This window comes from Chanos chanos, chromosome 4, assembly GCF_902362185.1.
Source record: "Chanos chanos chromosome 4, fChaCha1.1, whole genome shotgun sequence".
NCBI classification, from domain to species: Eukaryota; Metazoa; Chordata; class Actinopteri; order Gonorynchiformes; family Chanidae; genus Chanos; species Chanos chanos.
The window spans coordinates 28,015,066-28,035,973 of record NC_044498.1 but is presented as its reverse complement, the minus strand read 5'-3'; the positions used below and the strand labels follow the sequence as shown (position 1 = coordinate 28,035,973).

Below are 20,908 nucleotides of genomic sequence, written 5' to 3'. Positions count from 1 at the left end.
TTCATTTGAATATCACCTCAAATTAAGTTTATTTTTTGTGAAAAATTCAACAAAATCGTTTGCAGTAAAAGAGCTAGATTGAGGAGAGTGATTCTGGGTAAGTTTAAATACTGTATCAAAAAGGAACCTAGGGTTATTTTTGTTAACATTAATTATTTTCGAGCAATACGCGGATTTGGTTGTGTAGAGAGCGTCTTTATAATCTATCAGGGTTTCATTATTAAACCAAGATGTTGAGTGTTTACACCTCTTTTTTATAGTTTATGGTGCTACCATATCTAATACATTACACACAACACATTGCAACACATTTTCATAAAGACATTAATGCGCATATTTTAATAAATACATAAACACGCACACCTAAAAGACTATTACATGCATAATGTACAAACTGTATATATTTTAATACATATATAAAGACACACACTTAAAAGACTATTACGTGCATAATGTTACATAAGCACAGAAATCCCGGTCCTGTCACTTCTGCCTGAAGAAAAAAAAGAGTCGGAGTATAAGACCAGTGCATTATCAAACTCTATTCCTCTTTGAGACCAGTGTCTTATCAAACTCTATTCTGCTTTGAGACCAGTGTATTATCAAACTCTATTCTGCTTTGAGACCAGTGTATTATCAAACTCTATTCTGCTTTGAGACCAGTGTATTATCAAACTCTATTCTGCTTTGAGACCAGTGTATTATCAAACTCTGTTCTGGTTTAGGACCAGTGTATTATCAAACTCTATTCTGCTTTGAGACCAGTGTATTATCAAACTCTATTCTGCTTTGAGACCAGTGTATTATCAAACTCTATTCTGCTTTGAGACCAGGGTATTATCAAACTCTAGTCTGCTTTAAGACCAGTGTATTTTCAAACTCTATTCTGGTTTTTGGACAGAATACAGGGTTTATTTTTATAACTGGATTGTGCTTTGCTGTTTTTGGGTCAACATGGAGTTGGGATAAGATGAACTCTGACACTCTGAGAACAGTACACAATCATACTGTGAAACAACACACACACCACAGAAGTAACTAGACCAGAACAAAGTAATACAGTACTAATGGTGTTACGCTGACAGAACCAAACGCCTCATTAACGACTAGCACTCGACTTGACGACCTCAAGACTCCCATCCCTGTTCTCCTCCTCTCCTTCTCCCACTGTTCTCCACTGCCCTGTCCTCTACTCCTTGTCCTCCAGACTTTGTAACAGTGCCAGGAAAAATGACCTTTCAGCTCTGACTTTCTCTGTCCCCCCAAAGCACACACACACACACACACACACAGACACACACACAAAGACAAACACAGACACACACACAGACATACACACAGACATACACACAGACACACACAGCCCCCCCTCCTCCCCAACAGGCTCGTACACACACACACACACACAAACACAGACACACACACATACATGTACACAAACACACTAATGCACACTCACAACAGTGGATGAACTCACAGAATCTGAAGGGCGGAGATCTTGTCCTTGAGGAGCTCCTGGGCTTTGTTAAAGTCTGACAGCATGTTCTGGGCGTCCCTGCTGTGTAGTGCATTCAGCTCTGACATCTCCCTCTCATGCTTCTTACACATCTCCTGTTCATGGGTCCTTTTGACACAGTTCACACAGTTAACAATATCTCAGCGAACACTACAGATACGTTTGAGGGAAAACACCAAGCAAAAAAAAAAAAAAAAAAGCCAACTGAATTCCTTTTGATCTCTGCCTTATTTTAAAGTTATTTCCCCTCCTTTTCTGGTACTGTGTTTTTTCTTGATACAAACATCCTTTAGAAGAGAGACATGCATAATTTATTTTAGGATCTGTGAGGGGGATTCACTGACTCTTCTAAGCCAAGGCAGTTTCCATTCCTTTTTTATTGATTAGTTTTCAGTCAAGACACAAAATATCTCCAGAATATAAGTTTTTCTCTGACCAGTTCTGCACAGCTCTCAATGACAGACAGTGTCAGGGGTACAGGCATGCAGTTGAGCACAAACACACACATGCAATGCACACATACAAACACACATATACACGCGATCACACACACACACACACACACACACACACACACACACAAAGCACAGAACTCCACTGTCGTCTCCCAGAGAAACACTCCTGGAGGGATCAGTGTATTCTTTTATTAATGAGACATTTTTATCTGTGGATCCTGGGTGTGTGAGTGTGTTACATAACTAGTCACGAAACATTTGCCGCTAGGGGCATAAAGTTCCTACCAGCATTACATATGCCTTTTAGATACATACATACAAACACTTACACACCAACACCAGACTGACTTCTCCTCTCCATCAAGGAAAATGCAGGTCTGTTTATTCAGACTCTAATGAGAGACTGCTTCAAATAGTCGACCTATTAAATTTTAATACAAGACTAAAATATTCAAATCTCTGTGTGTGTGTGTGTGTGTGTGTGTGTGTGTGTGTGTGTGTAAATACAGATATGATTAATATTCTTACTTATCTGTGAGAATATCCTCTTTTACAAGGTTTGTTATTCATTTGGACAAAATATGAAAATAAACATTGATGAGAATGTGCCTACAGACATAAAAGAACAAAGGAGACCAACAGCCACACATTTTCTTTTCTCATTCTTCTCTGATCCCACTCTGGGCAGTCAATGTACTTGGAGACAGCATGGCTTGATAAGAATGTAGCCCCAGTGTAATATTCAATTTTCAATGTTAACAATTCAACACAAACACACACACACATACACAGAGAGACCCATACAAACAAACACACACCTACACACACAGACCCATACAAATAAACACACAGACACCCACCCCCACATCCACACACCTGATCTGTTGGTTGGCTTCACTGCGGATCTTGAGCACCTCCTTGCCCTTGAGTTCCAGTTCCTTAGTCAGGGTGCCGATGTTCTCATTCAGTGTGTGAATCTCATGGTCCAGATCAGCAATGTGTTTCTTCCTGCGGTTCACCTCATCCTGCAGCTCTGATACACGGCCAAGGAGCTCTCGCTCCTGCGTCAAACAACCAGACACGGGCACAATGTCATGTGACAGTATTCAGTATGTGAGGTGACAGTATTCAGCATACGTCATGTGACAGTATTCCGCATATGTCATGTGACAGTATTCAGTATTAGTCATGTGACAGTATTCAGTATATGTCACGAGGCTGTATTCAATATATATCATGCGGCAGGCTCCAGTTCCATCCTGTGATGCAACATCCCTTTCCCAGGCACAGTGTGAACCTGTGCATCAATGTAATATTTATACTGTTGCATTTTTCCTGATGTTAGAGCTATCTCCATTCACTCCTGAGGCTGTCAGAGTGTGAATAGAGCTCCTATGAATAAATAAGGTAAGGATAACCAGGGAGTGTGTCATGTTAGCCACATCAGGGACTTTTCTCCAATATTATCAGATCCTCAGAGACAGGTGAGGCATTCATCTCTGCCCGAGAACACTGGAGTCATCCATAACTTAGACCATATGAACTGTACACAGTGTCACATGTGTGGTAACTGCTCCATCAATCTCTTTAGTTTCTCATTTAACTGTTCTAAAAAAGTGTTTGACTGTCAGGCTGATTTAATGATTTTGTCTTCACTCACTGTCACACAAAGTGCTCTTGTTCAGTGCAGACATGAGAGCTGAGATGCATGATGTTTGTACATTGCCTGATGTCTGTGTTTGGCTGATTCAGTTTTAATGAGACACAAGGACGTGGGAAACAAAGTTGCAGCATAATGACCCACTGGCCTTAAGGTGAGAACAGTTTGATTTCTCTGCTGTGATGTCCTGTGATTTCTCTACTCTATGATACATGGTCTGAAGTGACATAATGAGAAATGGAACATTATACGGTTTGATGACTATAGGAATGTCTCGGTTCTACAAACCTACACATATGTACATAAACATACATACACTTATACTAACATGCGCACACACACAATCATCTGTCGATACATACTTTAATGAAACAACTTACAATGGAATATTCAACTGAAGATTACCCAAGCACTGTTTAAATGCTCTCAGAATGATGTAATGTAAATTAACCAAAGGTCTCTTCTCTCAGGTTTAATTTTCCACACCAGCAAAGCCAGACTTTAAACGGACTTCTGCTGTGGCATGCACTGCAGCCAGTTGTCAGTATTATGAAGTTAATGGTTCTTACTTAATTAAATTACAAATCAGTTCATCCAACTCTGAATAACTGAAAATATAATTTCACACTATAGAACTACCGTAATAATGACATTGCTCTGTCTCTCTGTCTTTAATGTATTAACAAGCAGTTCAGAACGTTTTTTTTGTTTGTTTGTTTGTTTTTTAAGAGAAAACATTTAAGAAAAGACAGGTTGCGGAAACTTCTGGTGGGGCCTGAAGGCTGAAGTTTCATTTAACTGATCCTACTAGCTGTCAGCTCTCAATGCAGCTGTCTCTAGCTGGTTGTCTCAATCATATCTTATTGATTAATAGCCTAAGACTGTCCATTCCCTGACTCTCAGTTAATAACTGCACACTCTGTATCAATCTGGCTGTCCTCCTCTCTCCTGTCCCCTTTTGTCTCTCTGTCCCCTGTCTCTCTCACTTTCATGTCTCACTCAGCTCGCATATGATTAGCATTCCATATAGTGTATGATTAGCACTGGATATTTCCATCTTTATTGACACAGAAATGCACTTCCACAAAGGAGATTCAGTGCAAAACTGCTTGTCAAAAAAGGTACGCAAAACACAAAAATCATAAACGATCTAACTGAGCCTGTCTGCTCTGGACATGTACTTCATGCCTGGCACACAATTCAATTGGTCAAAAGCTTTAGCAGATCAGCAGCTATGAAGGCACAAAATATATCAGGGAGATGCAGAGTATGACTCTGAAATCCATTTAGACTTTGGCTGTTGGTGTAGGATATCAGAGTCTGGTGTTGGGTCCCATGCACTAATTTGACCCCATTCTTTATTTTATGATTTCACTCCGTGTGTGTGTGTGCGTGTGTGTGTCTGTGTGTGTGTGTGTGTGTGTGTGTGTGTGCGTGTGTGCGTGTGTGAATGAGAGGATGTGCGTATTGTTTCTCTGAGTCTATTCTGCAGTCATTCCTCGGCCAGTTTTGGCTAAAACTGCCAGTATGAAAAGCTGAGCTCTAAAGCTGCCTCAATGTTGACTGTTAATGCACTCTGTGTGTTAACACAGAGATGGACATATCCCAGAGACAAACTATCTAATGCAGATAAGCAAAGACTCAGGCTGTGGAGGGAACCATCTACTACTAATAAAGGACAGATTCAGCCAAGCTGAGACAGAGTCTTCTCCCGGCTCTTGGCTGAAGTCACATGCAGAATGGTGTTTGGAAACTCTGAAATAAGAGTTGCCACACCAGGCAAAGAGAAGGATGCTGTCAGACAGGGAAAAAAAGGTCCCACAGGAAAAAAGGCTGCTTCTAATGAAGACCCTCAGACAAATCTCATGTAAACCTAAAGGTTAGTGGGGATGATATTGACACTCCTCTGTCAGAGAGAAAAGAAACCTTCAGGTGTCACACGCAGAGCATGGTGGACACAACATGGTCCTGCAGTTTTTATCTTAATAACTAAGGAGTAGGGAGGGAGAAAGAGAGAGAGAAAGAGAGAGAGAGAGAGAGAGAGAGAGAGAGAGTGTGTGTGTGTCTGTGTGTGAGAGAGGGAGAGAGATGTGCATTGGGATTGAAGCCAAGTCAGCAGCTGTTTCATCTTTTATCTCCTCCAAAAAAGAGCAAAAAAAAAGAGGAGAAGAACATGATTTGAGCAGCAGACTGTGGAGACTGTGCAGTGTGGAGGGAGAACAGGGGCTGATTAGAGCCTGTAGCCTGCTGCTCAGCCTTCAGTGGGAACCTGGCTACAGAGCAGGCTGATCAAAAGAGTAACCACGGCTCTGCCTCCTGCTAATGAGGCCTGAGGACCAGAGCACCAGGATCACAGGGGAGAGGCCATCCTCAGAGGCTTCACAGCCCAGGGTATGTTGTCTAACTGTGAGATATTCAAAAACATGGCCATTAGTCTAAAGACAAAAAGACCAAGGTTGAGAGGAGTTTTTCTCCATCTAATAGGGATGTAATGATACACTCAGGTCACGGTTTGATTCAATTCACAGTACTATGTTTACAGTTTGATTCTTCCATGATATTTTTAAGAAAATCAACTGAACTGACATTGGAATGAAAACACTCCAATGGTGATATCTTCTGCCATTCTCCTGCTGAATGATCAGAAAGCCAAAATGTTCTTGAAAAGCCACACTTCTGATTTAAAGGAAGATGGCGCATCCTCGATTTCAATCTCAGCTCCAGCCACACTCATTACATTTCACGCTGACGCTGCTAGTCTGCTACTGAAACATCTTCTTTCTGTCTATGATCGAAACATGTGAAACGTGAGGCCTCCATTGAAATGCCGGAAGCGTGATGTATGACTTTGTGCACTGGTAACACAAATAATGATACAGGTGACTACTTTCATTTTATATATTCATTTACAAGCGCTGATGAATTTATTCGACACATACCGCCAACTTATATGATGCGTACAGTCACATTTTTGCACCGCGGTGTATCATGCTACAATGAATCGTTACACCCCTACCATCCACACTGGTGATTCTTTATTAGCCCAAAGAAACATATATGTCCTAGTCTGAAAACAAACAGCTAAAGAGAAGAGAATCCACACAGGTTCATGGCTGAGGGCAGGGCAGGATTTAATCAAGGTCATGTGTCTCATAAACACAGGCAATTGCTCAGAGCAGCCACTCCTTGTGGAGATATTATGCGGATGGATCACGTCGAGCAGGACAGTGTCTTGTGCAGACTTCATGCTAGACTCTTTTTGACGGCCATATTGGCCGTCAATATTTCAGAATTCCGGCCATATAGAGCAACATATGGTTTAAATACCCATATAATAACCTGCACTTAACGCTTAGTCTCATGACCAAACACTCTGTGAATCTCTTATTGTCGTTACGGTGGAGGGAAAACAGACTCTTGCATAATATACGTTTATATTTAAGTTTTCTTGGCAACATATGTTATAGGTCACACAATATTAGGCTATTTAATGAGCTATTAATGAATTTACTTATTTGGCATATTTCCCACCGGACATTTTGGCCGTCGATATTATCATGTGCCGGATAACTACACGCGATACCGGCTAAAAGCCAACATGCTGGCTAATATAAACCCTGGCCAGGTGTCACACTAGCCTCTGTCTGGGAATGGTGTGTCTCTCTACATCTGTCTGTGGTCTGACAGTTTTATATGATATATGGAGTCATTAGACCAGAAAAATCTATAGTGCGGCTGGAGCTGAGAGAACAAGATAAGACTGAGCTCAAATCGGTATTGAAGGAGAAGGTAGTCAGAGGCTACAGTTGAACACATATATAAATACGGATATAACCACAGGGCTTTGTGTCCACATTCCATAACAGTTCACTGCCAAAGCTGCCCTGGTCAGCATTCTTAATCCTTCTCTAACAGAGATCAGTTAACAATAAGACATAAAGGACAAGGGAAATGTGACAGAAAGAGTATGAGAGAGAGAGAGAAAGAGAGAGAGAGGGTTTGATTTGAATGACTCCCCTCAGAGAAGCTCCTCCACCATTATACTGTATAATCACAGAAAAATACTCCAAAGAGACAGAAGTACCTGTGGATACACTATTACAATATCCTGACAGGAGCTGCCCATGTCACTCTCCTTTTCTCAAATATTTACTATTCAGCAGCAAACGAGACGTATGCCTCTGTGTTCTGTTAACACTATTGTTTTTCAACTGATATTTGTGAATTTTGCATTAAAAGGATAATGTGTGAATAGGAATGCTCCTAAGAACACATTATTCCCACATCACTGGTTTTAGTGTCCATGTGACTGTGTGGTTATCCATCAGCTGTGATTGCTCTGGATGCATGGGTTGGATTTAAACTATTTAGAATGTGCACAGTGCATGCTCATCATGAGGGAGAGGGACAGAGAGACAGGTAGACCGAGAGCGCGCGCGCGCGCGAGAGAGAGAGAGAGAGAGAGAGAGAGAGAGAGAGAACATGTTGCATTTTTGCTGCTGACACAGCAAAGAGAGAGATTCCTGTGGAGTGTGAGGGTGGCAGGTGGTACATGTAGTCATGGGCAGGGCCTTGGCATTTGTAAGTATGGTGTAAGTGCTGTCTTATGGGGAGAGCCAGACCATTACATAAAATCTACATAAAATCATCCAAAGCCACAGCTGGGCTACATCATTCACACTAGACCTGTAGAGCCATGCTAAAGCTGGTGAAAGGCATGTGCATGCACAGGAGATAATGCACTGACAGTAGACTGAGAGTAAAACACAAGGACAACAGAGAGAAAGGGTTAGGATGTGGGGCATGTCAAGAGTTTTGGCTCTGGTGTGAGAGAGTGTGTGTGTGTGTGTGTGTGTGTGTGGTTACCTGTATCCTACTCTGCTCCAGGGCATTCTCCAGCTCCTCTTTGGCTGCAGCTGTCTCCTGTTGGTGGTTCTGTCGGAGGTGTTCAATGGCTGAAGCATGGAGGTGGTTCAACTCTGAACGCAAGGATGCTAACAGAGAAACAGACAGACAGATTTTCTTGCTCAAACTCATGATCATCACAGTCGTCATTGTATGTCAAGTTATGTCAGCTAGTTTATTCATTTCCAAACCTCTTCAAAACCTAGAAAACAAGATATTCTTGTTATTTTCTATTAACATACACACACACACGCACACGCACACACGCACATACACACACGCACACATGCACACACACACGCACACACATGCATACATGCATGTATACCTCAAATATTGGCACAAAATTAATAAAGGATTGTATTTGCAGAAAAAAAATAATGATTGATATCATATTGGTGCAAAAATGTGGGTTTGTGGTACCCTCACTGTTACTCTTGTTTAGGAATTTTGCACTTTTTTTCCAAATCTACGGTCTTATAAAAATAAAATGACATGGAGTACAGGCTTTTAGTACTGTTTTGGCATACAGAAAAGCATGTTTGTCGTCCATCCCACAAAGTATGGTGAGGCTAGGGAGAATACTTGTAAAGATATTAATGCCCAAACATGGCTTCCTGGATACGGGGTTTTTGAAGCTATAAAAACAAAATAATATCAACAGCTGAAAAAATATAAAAACATAAAATTTGAATAGAAATATTTGACAGGCCCTGGTTTTGGGACCCATTCATGATATAGACAAAGTTTGAACAAAATCTGAGACAGTGCTGCAACAACCTTATCTGATTTGACACGGAATGACCCATATCTATCTATCTATATATCTATCTATATATATATATATGTGTGTATATATATATATATATGTGTGTATATATATATATATATATATATATATATATATATATATATATATATATATATATATATATATATATATATATATAAAATATTACCCAGCATGGCTTTGCCCTCATCTTCCAGCTCAAACCGGAGAGTCTGTAGTTCCTGTTCTGACTGCTGTTTCAGGGTCTCTATGTTCAGTCTGTGGGCCTCTCTGACAGACTGCAGCTCCAGGAGATGTTGCTGCCGCAGACGGTCCTCCAACTCCTAAGCGAACACACACACACACACCACACATGCACACTACTGGTGATCCATTAGACATTTCTTTAGGAAATTCCTGGTAACAGTTCAAAAATCTTTCTACCTGCAACAAATGCAGTAATCAAAGCCTATTAGAAGAGATACAGTAGCAGTGTTAAAGGCAACAACAACAACATCCAGGAGCCAAAAACACATTTCTGAATCACTGATCATATTCTAATCAATAAGCACATAAGCATGTCAGCAGCTTGTGGCATGTTTTGGACGAGTTCCCTCAGCACCCAGCTCAAAGCCAGGCCCTAATGTGACTATAAAACAGGCTGAGTGAATTAAACTGCTTGAAATGTGATACTACTCAAATGTGACCAATAAAGACACATGGTACCTGCTATCTGCTATTCATATTGTGGGGGTCAGGGATGGGGGGGATGGGGTGTCATTTGGTAAATTAGCATTCTAAATGCTACAGCTAACACCTCCAAGTCTAGGCCAATGGGAAAGTAGGTGGGCCACTTTACATAGTTCAGATACATAAGAAAGCAGTGCAGATGAATTATTATTAAATTAGTAGATTAGTTATAATTATAATAATTGACTATTATTACATGATGTAGAGTGCACAGATCGAGAATCTTGATTCTGGAGTTAGTGCCATTAAACTACGGTACAATGTACGTCAAATTAATTCAAGGCCAAATTACCAATCAGTGGATTCTGAGAGCAGATGTCTGGTCATGACCCTGCAAAAACCGACAGGAACTATCATATGGAGATTATTTTTATTACTGTTATATGGAAATTTTTGACATTATTGTTATGTAGAGATTAGTGTCAAACCTGTAATATGAAGATTACTTTCATTATTGTTATATGGAGATTTCTGCCAATACTGTTATGTGGAGATTACTTTCATTATTGTTATATGGAGATTGTTGTCAATACTGTTATGTGGAGATTACTTTCATTATTGTCATGTGGAGATTACTGGGGATGCTGTTATATGGAGATTGCTCTCTCTCTCTCTCTCTCTCTCTCTCTCTCTCTTTCTTTCTCTCTCTCTGTCTCTGTACACACACACACACACACACACACGTATATATATAATATATATTGTCGGTATTGTTGGTATGAGGAAAATCTGGTTAATGGTTCACTGTGAATATTAGACTTAATACTAATATCACTTTGCTGTAACCATAACCTTATTTTGGAACCTGAACCCAGTGAAATTACAGATATTCTGAAAAACTCTATTTATTGCTCAGCGCTCTGAACACTGAACATAGAAATTATTCAGAATAACTCTTCATTAGACGTACATATAATAATTAACAGCATTAAAGTAGCAAGTACAATAATACTCTTCGAATTCAATACCTCTAGCTAACTAACTTCCTGGATCACCACATTCAGTAACTTGGAAATAACTTATCACGTACTCAAAGAGCTAGAATACGAACGTACACGTTTAATACAACGATCAAATTCAAACGGTACAGAATGAATCTAATGTTGAATAAATTGGAAATCAGGTGGAATTAAGGCACATCCGCTATACACACACATACAACAACAGCATCTAAAGTACTAACACGAAGACGAACGGTAGACAACAGCAATATCCTCGTTACCTAAAGTATGTATGAATGAACAACTACGCGAGCGTGAGGCATTACTCACGAAGAGGCGCGTTTAACCAAAAGAACTATCTGAGTGATGTTCTAGTGTAGTTACTTACACACAAAAGGGGGTTGTGAGGAAGGGAGAGAAAAGGGAGAGAAAAGAGCAGGCCCAACCACGTTCAGGTAGGAGAAATCGGAGTTACTGAGGTTGGCAGTTGGACACCTTGAGCGAGACTTCGTGTCGGTGCCGGGAAAGTCTTTTAACGTCGCGATAAGGCTGGGCTGATTCTTCGTGGAGACGAGCAGGACAGAACGGACAAACTTACATTACGGCTGATACAACCGGAGCTGAACTTTAGCGCAGCTGAATTGAACTGTAGGATAGCAGAGAGTCTGGCATTTTACCTGATTTGCAGACGAGGGGGTGCTGCTATCCTTTTGGGGGTGTCTCTGCCTGAAAGGAGGAGAAACTCCTTGGAATTTGGGAAGTATTAATTTGAACTCGGTTGAAATAATTTTACATAACTTTTTCCCATTAAAGAATAGTAAAATTACGTCTGCGTACTCGAATCTACTGCATTGTATGCTCCCGAACAAGACCAAATATGTTTTTTTTTTACCATTAAAAACAGCACAGTTACACCGATGGTCATACAATTAGCTGCTCACGACTTGGCTCCAGGGTACTTTTAAGTTTTACCGCGCATTTATGACTATACGAACAGTTATGACTCGATATGCGAATTTAACTGATAATATCGTATGCTTAGTTTCATTTTTCTTTTGTTCTGCATAGTTTGTACCCGAATGGAGCAATGCAGATGGGGCCTGTGACATGGTCTGAATTACATTCTCACAGGGAAACTAACCTCCCGAGGTGATCTAGTCTCCCTCGCAATTACAGGTTATCAGCATTTGACCAAATGGTCTGGGGGTTGCTGCGCTAAAACATCGAGCCTGGCGTCTGGGCCATAAAGAGAGAACTGGGATCAGGGGATAGGGATAGAGAGGCAGAGTCAGAGTGATAGAAATAGACAAAGAAGGGTGAAAAAGAGGGAGTTTACACAACTGCAACTTTAATTACTAAGGAACACTTAAGGTTAACAAACGTCAGCTGTGGTCTAAAGGTTAGAGAACTGGGCTTGTGACTGGAGGGTTGCAGATTCGATTCCTAAGCCCAGCATCCACGGCTGTGTGCCCTTGAGCAAGGCACTTACCCCCAATGCTCCCCGGGCGCAAGGAATGCTGCCCACTGCTCCTGCGTCTGGTGTGTGTGTTCACTACTGGGGTGTTGGATGGGTTAAATGCAGAGGACAAATTCACTGCTCACTGTTCACAGTGTGTGTGTGTAATCACAGAAACGTAATTTTTTTTTCTTTCTGAAAGCTGTGCAGTGTCCGCCCAACAATATATATATATATATATATATATTCAAACACATTGGCCAAACCTATGGGAGAGATATAAAGAGCAGTTAAACCACAGAAATGGATGGTGGAAAGGAAGTGTATGGGTTGGCATTCCTGTGGTTACTGTAAGAAGCACTTGTGGGACAAATGACAGCCTCAATGCATCTCTGAAAAGGTTATACCCAGTCAGTCAGTCAGACGGGCACCAGGACACTGCCTTGAAAGAGACCAGTACTAAACGCTCAACCCCAGGGACACAACAAAACATGGACTAAGGGATGGTTCTAGCTTTGAATGAAAGGTTATCACACACAAAAGCAGACACACGCATACACACACACACACACACACACACACACACACACACACACACATTCAGGCACATGTACACACACCATAAAAACACATAAAAAGCTGAGGAGGAGGCTGGGAGGCTGTTTCTCTGCACACACTGAGCATGTGTGAGTGTTTACACCTCTGCCAGTGTTACTACATGTGTTTCTGTGAGAAAAAGGCAAGCGGAAAGTTACCCTCTTTTCTTTACTGTGCCACGGTGTATCAGTTCACACACTGCTGATTATTCATGAAAGAACAGAGACATATTTCAATGCAGAGCCAATACTGCTGTCTGTATGACTAGTTTTACTGTGCATATAAAACTCAACTGCCCTAAATCAAACACAGACACACATCAATGGAAATTATTTTGAGATTGGGAAGCATGGACAAAGAATAACACCGGTGAGACTGACATTTTCTCAAGTTGTACATTATAAAATGTTCTGCATACTGTTTGTTTTTATCCTAACTAGAAATACTACTACCCAATACTAACCCTAAAGCCTTTAAGATAAACAAGAAGAAATAATGAAGAAATTTGTTTTTAATCAGAAATTTGTTAAGACATAAGAGGGTGAAATGAATGTAAAACTCAGCTAAAACGACTTATTCGAACCATTTCAATCTGGTTTCCGTTCACAGCACAGCACACAATCTGCTCTGCTCAAAGTCACCAATGACCTACTCCTCTCCTCAGACTCTGGCCACCTCAGCATTCTCATCCTCCTCGACCTCACCGCCGCTTTTGACACCATCAACCACACCATTCTTCTTTCCCGTCTGGAATCCCATGTCAACATCACTGGCACTGCCCTCTCCTGGTTAAAGTCATATCTCACAAATAGACAACAGTTCATCAATATCAACAACTGCACCTCCTCCATAGCCCCTCTGTCCCAAGGCGTCCCCCAGGGTTCAGTGCTTGGTCCTCTCCTATTCATCCTCTACATGCTCCCCCTTGGCAACATCATCCATCAGCACAATCTCCACTTCCACTGCTATGCTGATGATGTCCAGCTCTACATTTCCACCAAATCCATCACCACTGCAACTTACTCTACTCTGACCAACTGTATCAGTGAGGTGAAATCCTGGATGCAAGCCAATTTCCTCATGTTAAACTGGGAAAAATCAGATATGATCATCATCAGTCCCAAATCCCTCACAAAAAATGCTCACAATGTCTGCCTCACCATCAATAACTCCACATTGTCTCCCTCCCCACACATCCGCAATCTTGGAGTCATTTTTGACAGCAACCTCTCTTTTGAACACTATGTTAACCACATCACCAGAACTGCTTTCTTCCACCTAAAGAACATAGCACGTCTCCATTCATCACTCTCCTTTTCTGCTGCAGAAACTCTGATCCATGCTTTCATTACATCCAGGATTGACTACTGCAACAGCATTCTTCACGGCTCATCAACCAAAGTCCTAAATAAACTTCAATACATCCAGAACTCTGCTGCTCGCCTGCTCACCCACTCCTGTTCCCATGATCACATCACCCCGGTTCTTCAGAAACTCCACTGGCTTCCTGTCCCTCAACGGATCCAATTCAAAGTTCTCCTTTTCACCTTCAAAGCCCTCCATAACCAGGCCCCCTCCTATCTCACCGACCTGCTCCATCTCCACGCTCCTTTCCAAAGCCTCCGTTCCTCTGATGCGAAACTCCTTTCTGTACCATGCAGGACCAAGCACCGGACCTGGGGCGATAGAGCCTTCTCCATTGCTGCCCCCTCCCTCTGGAACTCCCTCCCCCAACACATCCGAGACTGCACTTAACTATCAATATTCAAATCCCTCCTTAAAACCCACCTCTTTCGAACTGCTTTTAATCTATGATTAACACTGCGTCTTATACGCTTTTATTGCATTGATTTTACGACTTTTTAAGTCAAGTGCTCTTATTTCTTATTTTATTGTTTCTTATGTTCTCTTATTATTTTTCTTATGACTATTATTCTTTTACTGATTATTTTATGCTTGTTAAGCGTCTTTGAGTGTCATGAAAAGCGCTGTACAAATAAAATGTATTATTATTATTATTATTATTATCATTATTAAAGTGTCAGAAATACAGCAGACAGTGTCTCATTTGGAGAGAATGAAAATACATGCGATGAAACACCAAATATTACTTTCCTCTGTCAACGTCATCAACAGAGCCATGAAACAGATCAATCCCTCCTGTCCAGTGAAGGTGGATTTCATTTGCCTTTACTATAAATGACATGTTACTTGCTCCTTGATCAAAGGAAAGTTGTTGGAGGGAAAAAAAAAAAAAAACCTCTTTTCATCCCCACTGTCATGCCAATGGTATAGGGAAATTCTGGTTAATGGTTCACGGAATATTAGACTTAATACTAATATCACTTAGCAGTGACCATAACCTTATTTCAGAGCCTGAACACAGTAAAATTACAGTTATTCTGAAAAACTCTATTTATAGCTCAGCACTTTGAACAGTAAATCTACAAATTATTCAAAATAACTCGTCAGCCTTAACATATATTAAATAATAGCATTAAAGTAGCAAGTACGATAACACTCTTCGAATTCAATACTTCTCATTAGCTAAGTTCCTGGATCACCACATTCAGGCTGCTTTCACACTTGCTCCATTTTGCTTGTCCGTACTCAAGTGCAATCCCCCTCTGTCGGTCTGCTTTCACGTACATTTTTTGGTTGTGAACCCTGGTCTGGTTACGTCATTAACACATAAGGAACATGCAGCTTTTAATTACCTATGTCGCTAAGCAATGATGCAAAAGGGAGGCAAAATGGAAAGCCAAATTTTATTTGTTTTCTTATTCATCTTTTTGTTAATATGCTGTCAGCCCCAAAATAACCATGTTTGGTATTTTCACTATGCTATAAATGTGTCCTGCTGTCTGAGAGTGCTGTGAGCTGCTCAGATAAGAAGGTTTTTGCAGAGACAGGCAGCAATGCCAAATGAATTTGCAGCTTTGCTTGCAGAGCATACACACATACCTTCAAGGTGAGCGAACAGTGTGGCTACCTGCAATTATTTCCCTAATGGTTTTTAGATGTGACAAGCGTGAATTTGTTGTGTAACTGTCCTCTTATCACTATTTTTAAGATTCTTAGTATTTTTGAAAATTGCATGTTAATAAATAAAATGAATTACATGTGTTTTGGCGATGTAATTACAGAGCGACACAGACACACCAACACAGAAGTATAAATGCTCACAACGGCGTAGGCCATGTGTGTAGGCTTCGGCATAGGCTCTGCGTAGAGCCTACACAGAAGTATAAATCAGCCTTTACACACAAAAGGGTAGTGAGGGAAGGAGAGACAAGGGGAAGAAGAAGAAGAAGAAGAGCAGGCCCAGCCACGTTCAGGTATGAGAGACTGGAGTTACCGAGGTTGGCTGTAGGAGACTGTGAGCAAGACTTCGTGTTGGTGCCAGGAGAGTCTTTCAGCTTCACAGATCTTCCAAAGTGGTGAGGCTGGGCTGATTCTTCGCAGAGACAAGCCGGACGGAATGGACAGACTACATTACGGTTGACACAACTTGAGCTCAATTAACTCTAAGCTGAACTGTATGAATGTAAATATGCTGCAAAGTGCAAAAGCCTGTAGACTTGATTTTGAGAACTTGTAGAAGACAATGTGAGAACTTGTAGAACAGAAATCAGAACTTGTACATTTAAATTTTCACTTGTAGAAAAAATTTGAATTTGTATGTTGAAATTTTCACTCATAGAAAATATATTTACACACCCGTGTTCTGAATGAAGTCACAGAAAAAGTACTCACAAACGTGTAGATTGATATGTACATAAATACAATGACAGCTGCAAACTTACAACAACAACTCAGTGATTACAATCTCTCAAATTGGTCACCGCAACCTCAAATCCGGGCACCTTGACTTTTGCAACACTTCTTGCCATAAAGGTATTGCAAAACTAATTTGCACTTGTAGCTCCGGAAGCAGAGGGGGGAACAGAGGGTGGGGGTGAACCAATCAGAAATCAGAAGAGGCAGGAGTAACAAAAAAGTCTGACCAAGATGGTGGAGGCTAAAGGCTACATGTAGCATGAAAACGTACATGATTGAAAGATGTATGGGCGACCTTATTGTCACTATTTGAGCACTCAAACATTTGAGCGAGGTGACTTTCTTGCTGTTTTCACAACCACGTCCCCAGAGCAAGGTGTTTCCCTGTGTGGTGTGTTTTAAGGCTTTTGATGTCGAAAATTAAATCGCAAACTGGGACCTTGCCATTCATAGGTTTATCGACTTTGTCTTTTCGTTTGCGTTTTGTCTGATTTGTACCACAAAATGTGTTGAAAGGAAAAGTCTAACTACTGAAGGGAAATGACAAAGATATTTTATATTTTATATGTCAGAAAAGACATGTAAAATGTTTGTCGCAAAAATTGAAATGAAAATTGAGTTATCTGATATTATTTTTCATTTTGGAAGGATGTGTGTGGATAGGTATTGAAAGAGAAATGGCAAAACAGGATTTGAACTTTCATTTTACCATTATCATTTTAATTTTGGCAGGGACAGTCAATGGCAGCCTGAGCCTGCTTCTGGCAACTGCTGTCTCAGGCGTCGGCATGATACTTATGATAATCTTTTGGCACATCAGCACCACATTAAGTGCTGTATTTCATCATTATTTGTGAAACCCATACTAAGATATAACTTCACAAGATGCTCCATGTTCCTCATTTTAATGCAGGCAGCACTTCTGATATTTCCTCTCTAAAATGACATATAGCCTAAAATTACAACTTTATTCTCGTAATATTATGACTTATCGTAAAATTACGACTTCATCTTGAAAATTATGACTCTATTCCCATTACATTATGCCTTCTTTCTCATAATATTTCGACTTTACTCTTGAAATCTCACAATATGCCAGCTTGGCTGTTGTTTGTATGAGGTTTCTGTGTGCCTTTAGGTAGCTAGCTCGCTTAAGCCTCCTTACTGATGCTTTAATGTATTGATTGTTTACTCCACACAGGAAGATGCATTTGTCATAACACTGAAACATACTCAAAAACCACCCAGGCCATACAGAGACTGTTACTGTTACTAGGAAGATGTCCTTTCAGTCATCTAATACTGCATGAAATCAGTGGTGTTTGGCACTAAACAAACAGTATGTAGCATTTGCTTGTCGATTACTTGAGCATACTATGGACCAGTGTTAATTTTGCTGATGAAAACTGTGACGAAATATGTTCATCAACGAACTTTTTAGCTAAAGACGATAACGAAATAAAAATGCACCTTCGAAAATAAAAACTGTGGTGAAATATTTTACCATTTTCGTTGACGAATGCTAACGAAATGACAATGTCAGGGACAGATGAATGGACAAGCAATTATAGCCTCCCTCCTCTGGAAGTCCAACGTTAAACATTTTAACTAATGGTAACTTGGCAACCAGTTTCGCCAGATGTACGATTATCATCGAATTTGTGCGATGATTTTGCCCTATGTACATTGTACGATCAATAGTGCCAAAAGTCCCACAATGTACGATAATTTGATCATCTTCTGACACTAGGCTAGGCTACCTCATTTTAATTCATGTCCTGACACGATTAGGATAGTAAAATATGGATCCTACGCCTGTGTTTACGCTGAGCAGAAAGGTGAGGACAGGAGAGAGGCAAAGTTCATTTTTATACAATGTGGCTTGTAGGCAGTGTCAAAAAGTCGTTCATCTCAGTAAATACGTGTTTTCTGAAATTACACATTTACATGTATTTGTTCTCTTGGTTATGACTCGCGTACGATAATTTCCCTCAAAATACAATAATTTTAAGCCTCTGGTACTATAGGCTACTATAACATTTCCTGTCTGGCAACGCTGTTGGCAACTCACATCATGGCCACTCTCGGAAGAAAAAGAACGGATTTGTGACACATTTTAGCTATAATACAACTGAAAATAAAACGCACTGCAAACAATGTGGGTGTAAAATCGGTGGGAAACCTCAAGAGGCATTTATAGACGCACCACCAAAAAATACATGATAATAAAAATTAGACTTAGAAATCAACTTAAAGGCTTGACTTTGTTAGCTATAGGTAGTTGAGCCAATACCAAGCCTAAGAATATCTGTGCTTGATGAAATCACTGTTATGATTTAATTAAAAAAAAAAAAATGCAAATTGACGAAAATGTGACAAATGCATTTGACTAAAATTTTACTAAAACTTGTCTAGTTTTGGTTGACTAAAACTACACTAAATCTAATAATGATCAATGACTAAAATATGACAAAAACGAATATGTATTTTAGTCAAAGGACTAAAACTAAGACTAAATCAAAATTGCCTGCCAAAATTAACACTGCTACTGACAACATAATTTTGTTGACAAACAATAGTCATTTGTTGTGCGTCTTTTCAATAACATTTTAGCCAAAGCATCTCCTTTAACTAACTGATGCAAATAATAATTTGTGCTGTGTTCTTGTTCCTTCTGCCCCCTAACAAATTCAATGTTATCTTCACTATACCTCCAAATTGTGTGACTCCTCATTCTTTTAAAGTGACCTGTAGCACCATACTTGTATTACGACACTACCATCTACTACATTGGGCACTATACCAAATAGAACATGAACATAACAAACATGAATGAATATTAAACTATCACAACATATGTTATGACAATGAGCAATTGGACAATTTCATTACACAGCCTTATTGAAGTGCATTTACAAGCTGCTAGGTGGCTTGATCTAACGTTAGTCATCTCTCCGTAGCTAGCTGACATTACCCCCATAATTAAAGATAAACTGTGATAAACTTAAATCCACGATCCAATTTGGATCGTTTTCTTTTGCAATATACATCCAACCTGTGAGAGCGAGAATTTTGGTAGATTTGCAAAAAAGATCTGGAGAACATCAGAGAGACACACACATCTTCACCGAAGGTAGCGATTGTTGACCGGAATTAAGTTTACCCCCTGTTGCTTTGCAATGTGGTGGCATGAAAAAGGCCTTTTACTTCCCATAATGAAAAGAGCGCTTCACAAACGAGAAGACAAAGTTGATAAACCTATGGCAAAGTTCCGAATTGCGATTTAATTTGCCATCAAAAGCCTTAAAACACATGACACAGCAAAAACCTCAAGAATTTTGCCCTACAAAATTTTGCTCTGGGGACATGGTCGCGAAAACAGCAAGTCACCTCACTCAAGTGTTTGAGGGCTCAAATGAAGGTCTATGGTGGTCTATTTGCCCCTACCTGAGTCGTTGAGAAAGTTTTTTTCTACTGCTCTGGTCCCGACTAAATTAGTTTTGCAACACATTTATGGCAAGAAGTGTTGCAAAAGTCAAGGCGCCCGAATTTGAAGTTGCAGGGACCGATTCAAGAGGTTGTAATCACAGAGTTGTGGTTGTAAGTTTGCAGCTGTCACTATGTTGTTTGTTGGTTGCTTGTAAAACGTGTATCAGGAAGGATGATGACTCGTCTACTACAAACCAAATCTACCTCCGGGTACAAATAAAGTAACCTGAACCTGTACTTATGTACAAGTTAATCTACACATTTGTGAGTATTTTTTCTGTGACTTCACATTCAGAACACAGGTGTGTAAATATATTTTCTATGAGTGAAAATTTCAACATACAAATTCAATTTTTTTCTACAAGTGAAAATTTAAACGTAAGATTTCTGTTCCACAAGTTCTTGCATAGTATTCTAGAAGTTCTCAAAATCTAGTCTACAAGCTCTTGCATTTTGTAGCATATATACCCTCATAGAACTGTAGTGTAGCTGAACCTGTAGCATAGCTGAACTGTAGGATAGCAGGGTGTGTGGCATTTTATCTGTTGCTATCCTTTTGGGGGTGTCTCTGTCTACAGTGAGGAAATTTT

General features: G+C 40.1%; 1 protein-coding gene across 3 annotated transcripts in view; it reads right to left on the bottom strand.

The window, feature by feature from the left end:
• Nucleotides 1–20,908, bottom strand: part of fam184ab (family with sequence similarity 184 member Ab) — an 85,386-nt gene that overhangs the window by 9,428 nt on the left and 55,050 nt on the right. For 2 of the 3 annotated variants that reach the window (XM_030772473.1, XM_030772475.1), the window contains exons 11-13: nt 9,496–9,649; nt 8,498–8,625; nt 2,848–3,032 (exon numbers count right to left, since the gene is read on the bottom strand). In XM_030772473.1, the coding sequence (XP_030628333.1) occupies nt 2,848–3,032; nt 8,498–8,625; nt 9,496–9,649 (467 nt within the window). Of the gene's footprint in view, nt 1–1,477; nt 1,625–2,847; nt 3,033–8,497; nt 8,626–9,495; nt 9,650–20,908 lie in introns of all 3 variants that reach the window. The other variant, XM_030772476.1, reaches the window with a different exon arrangement.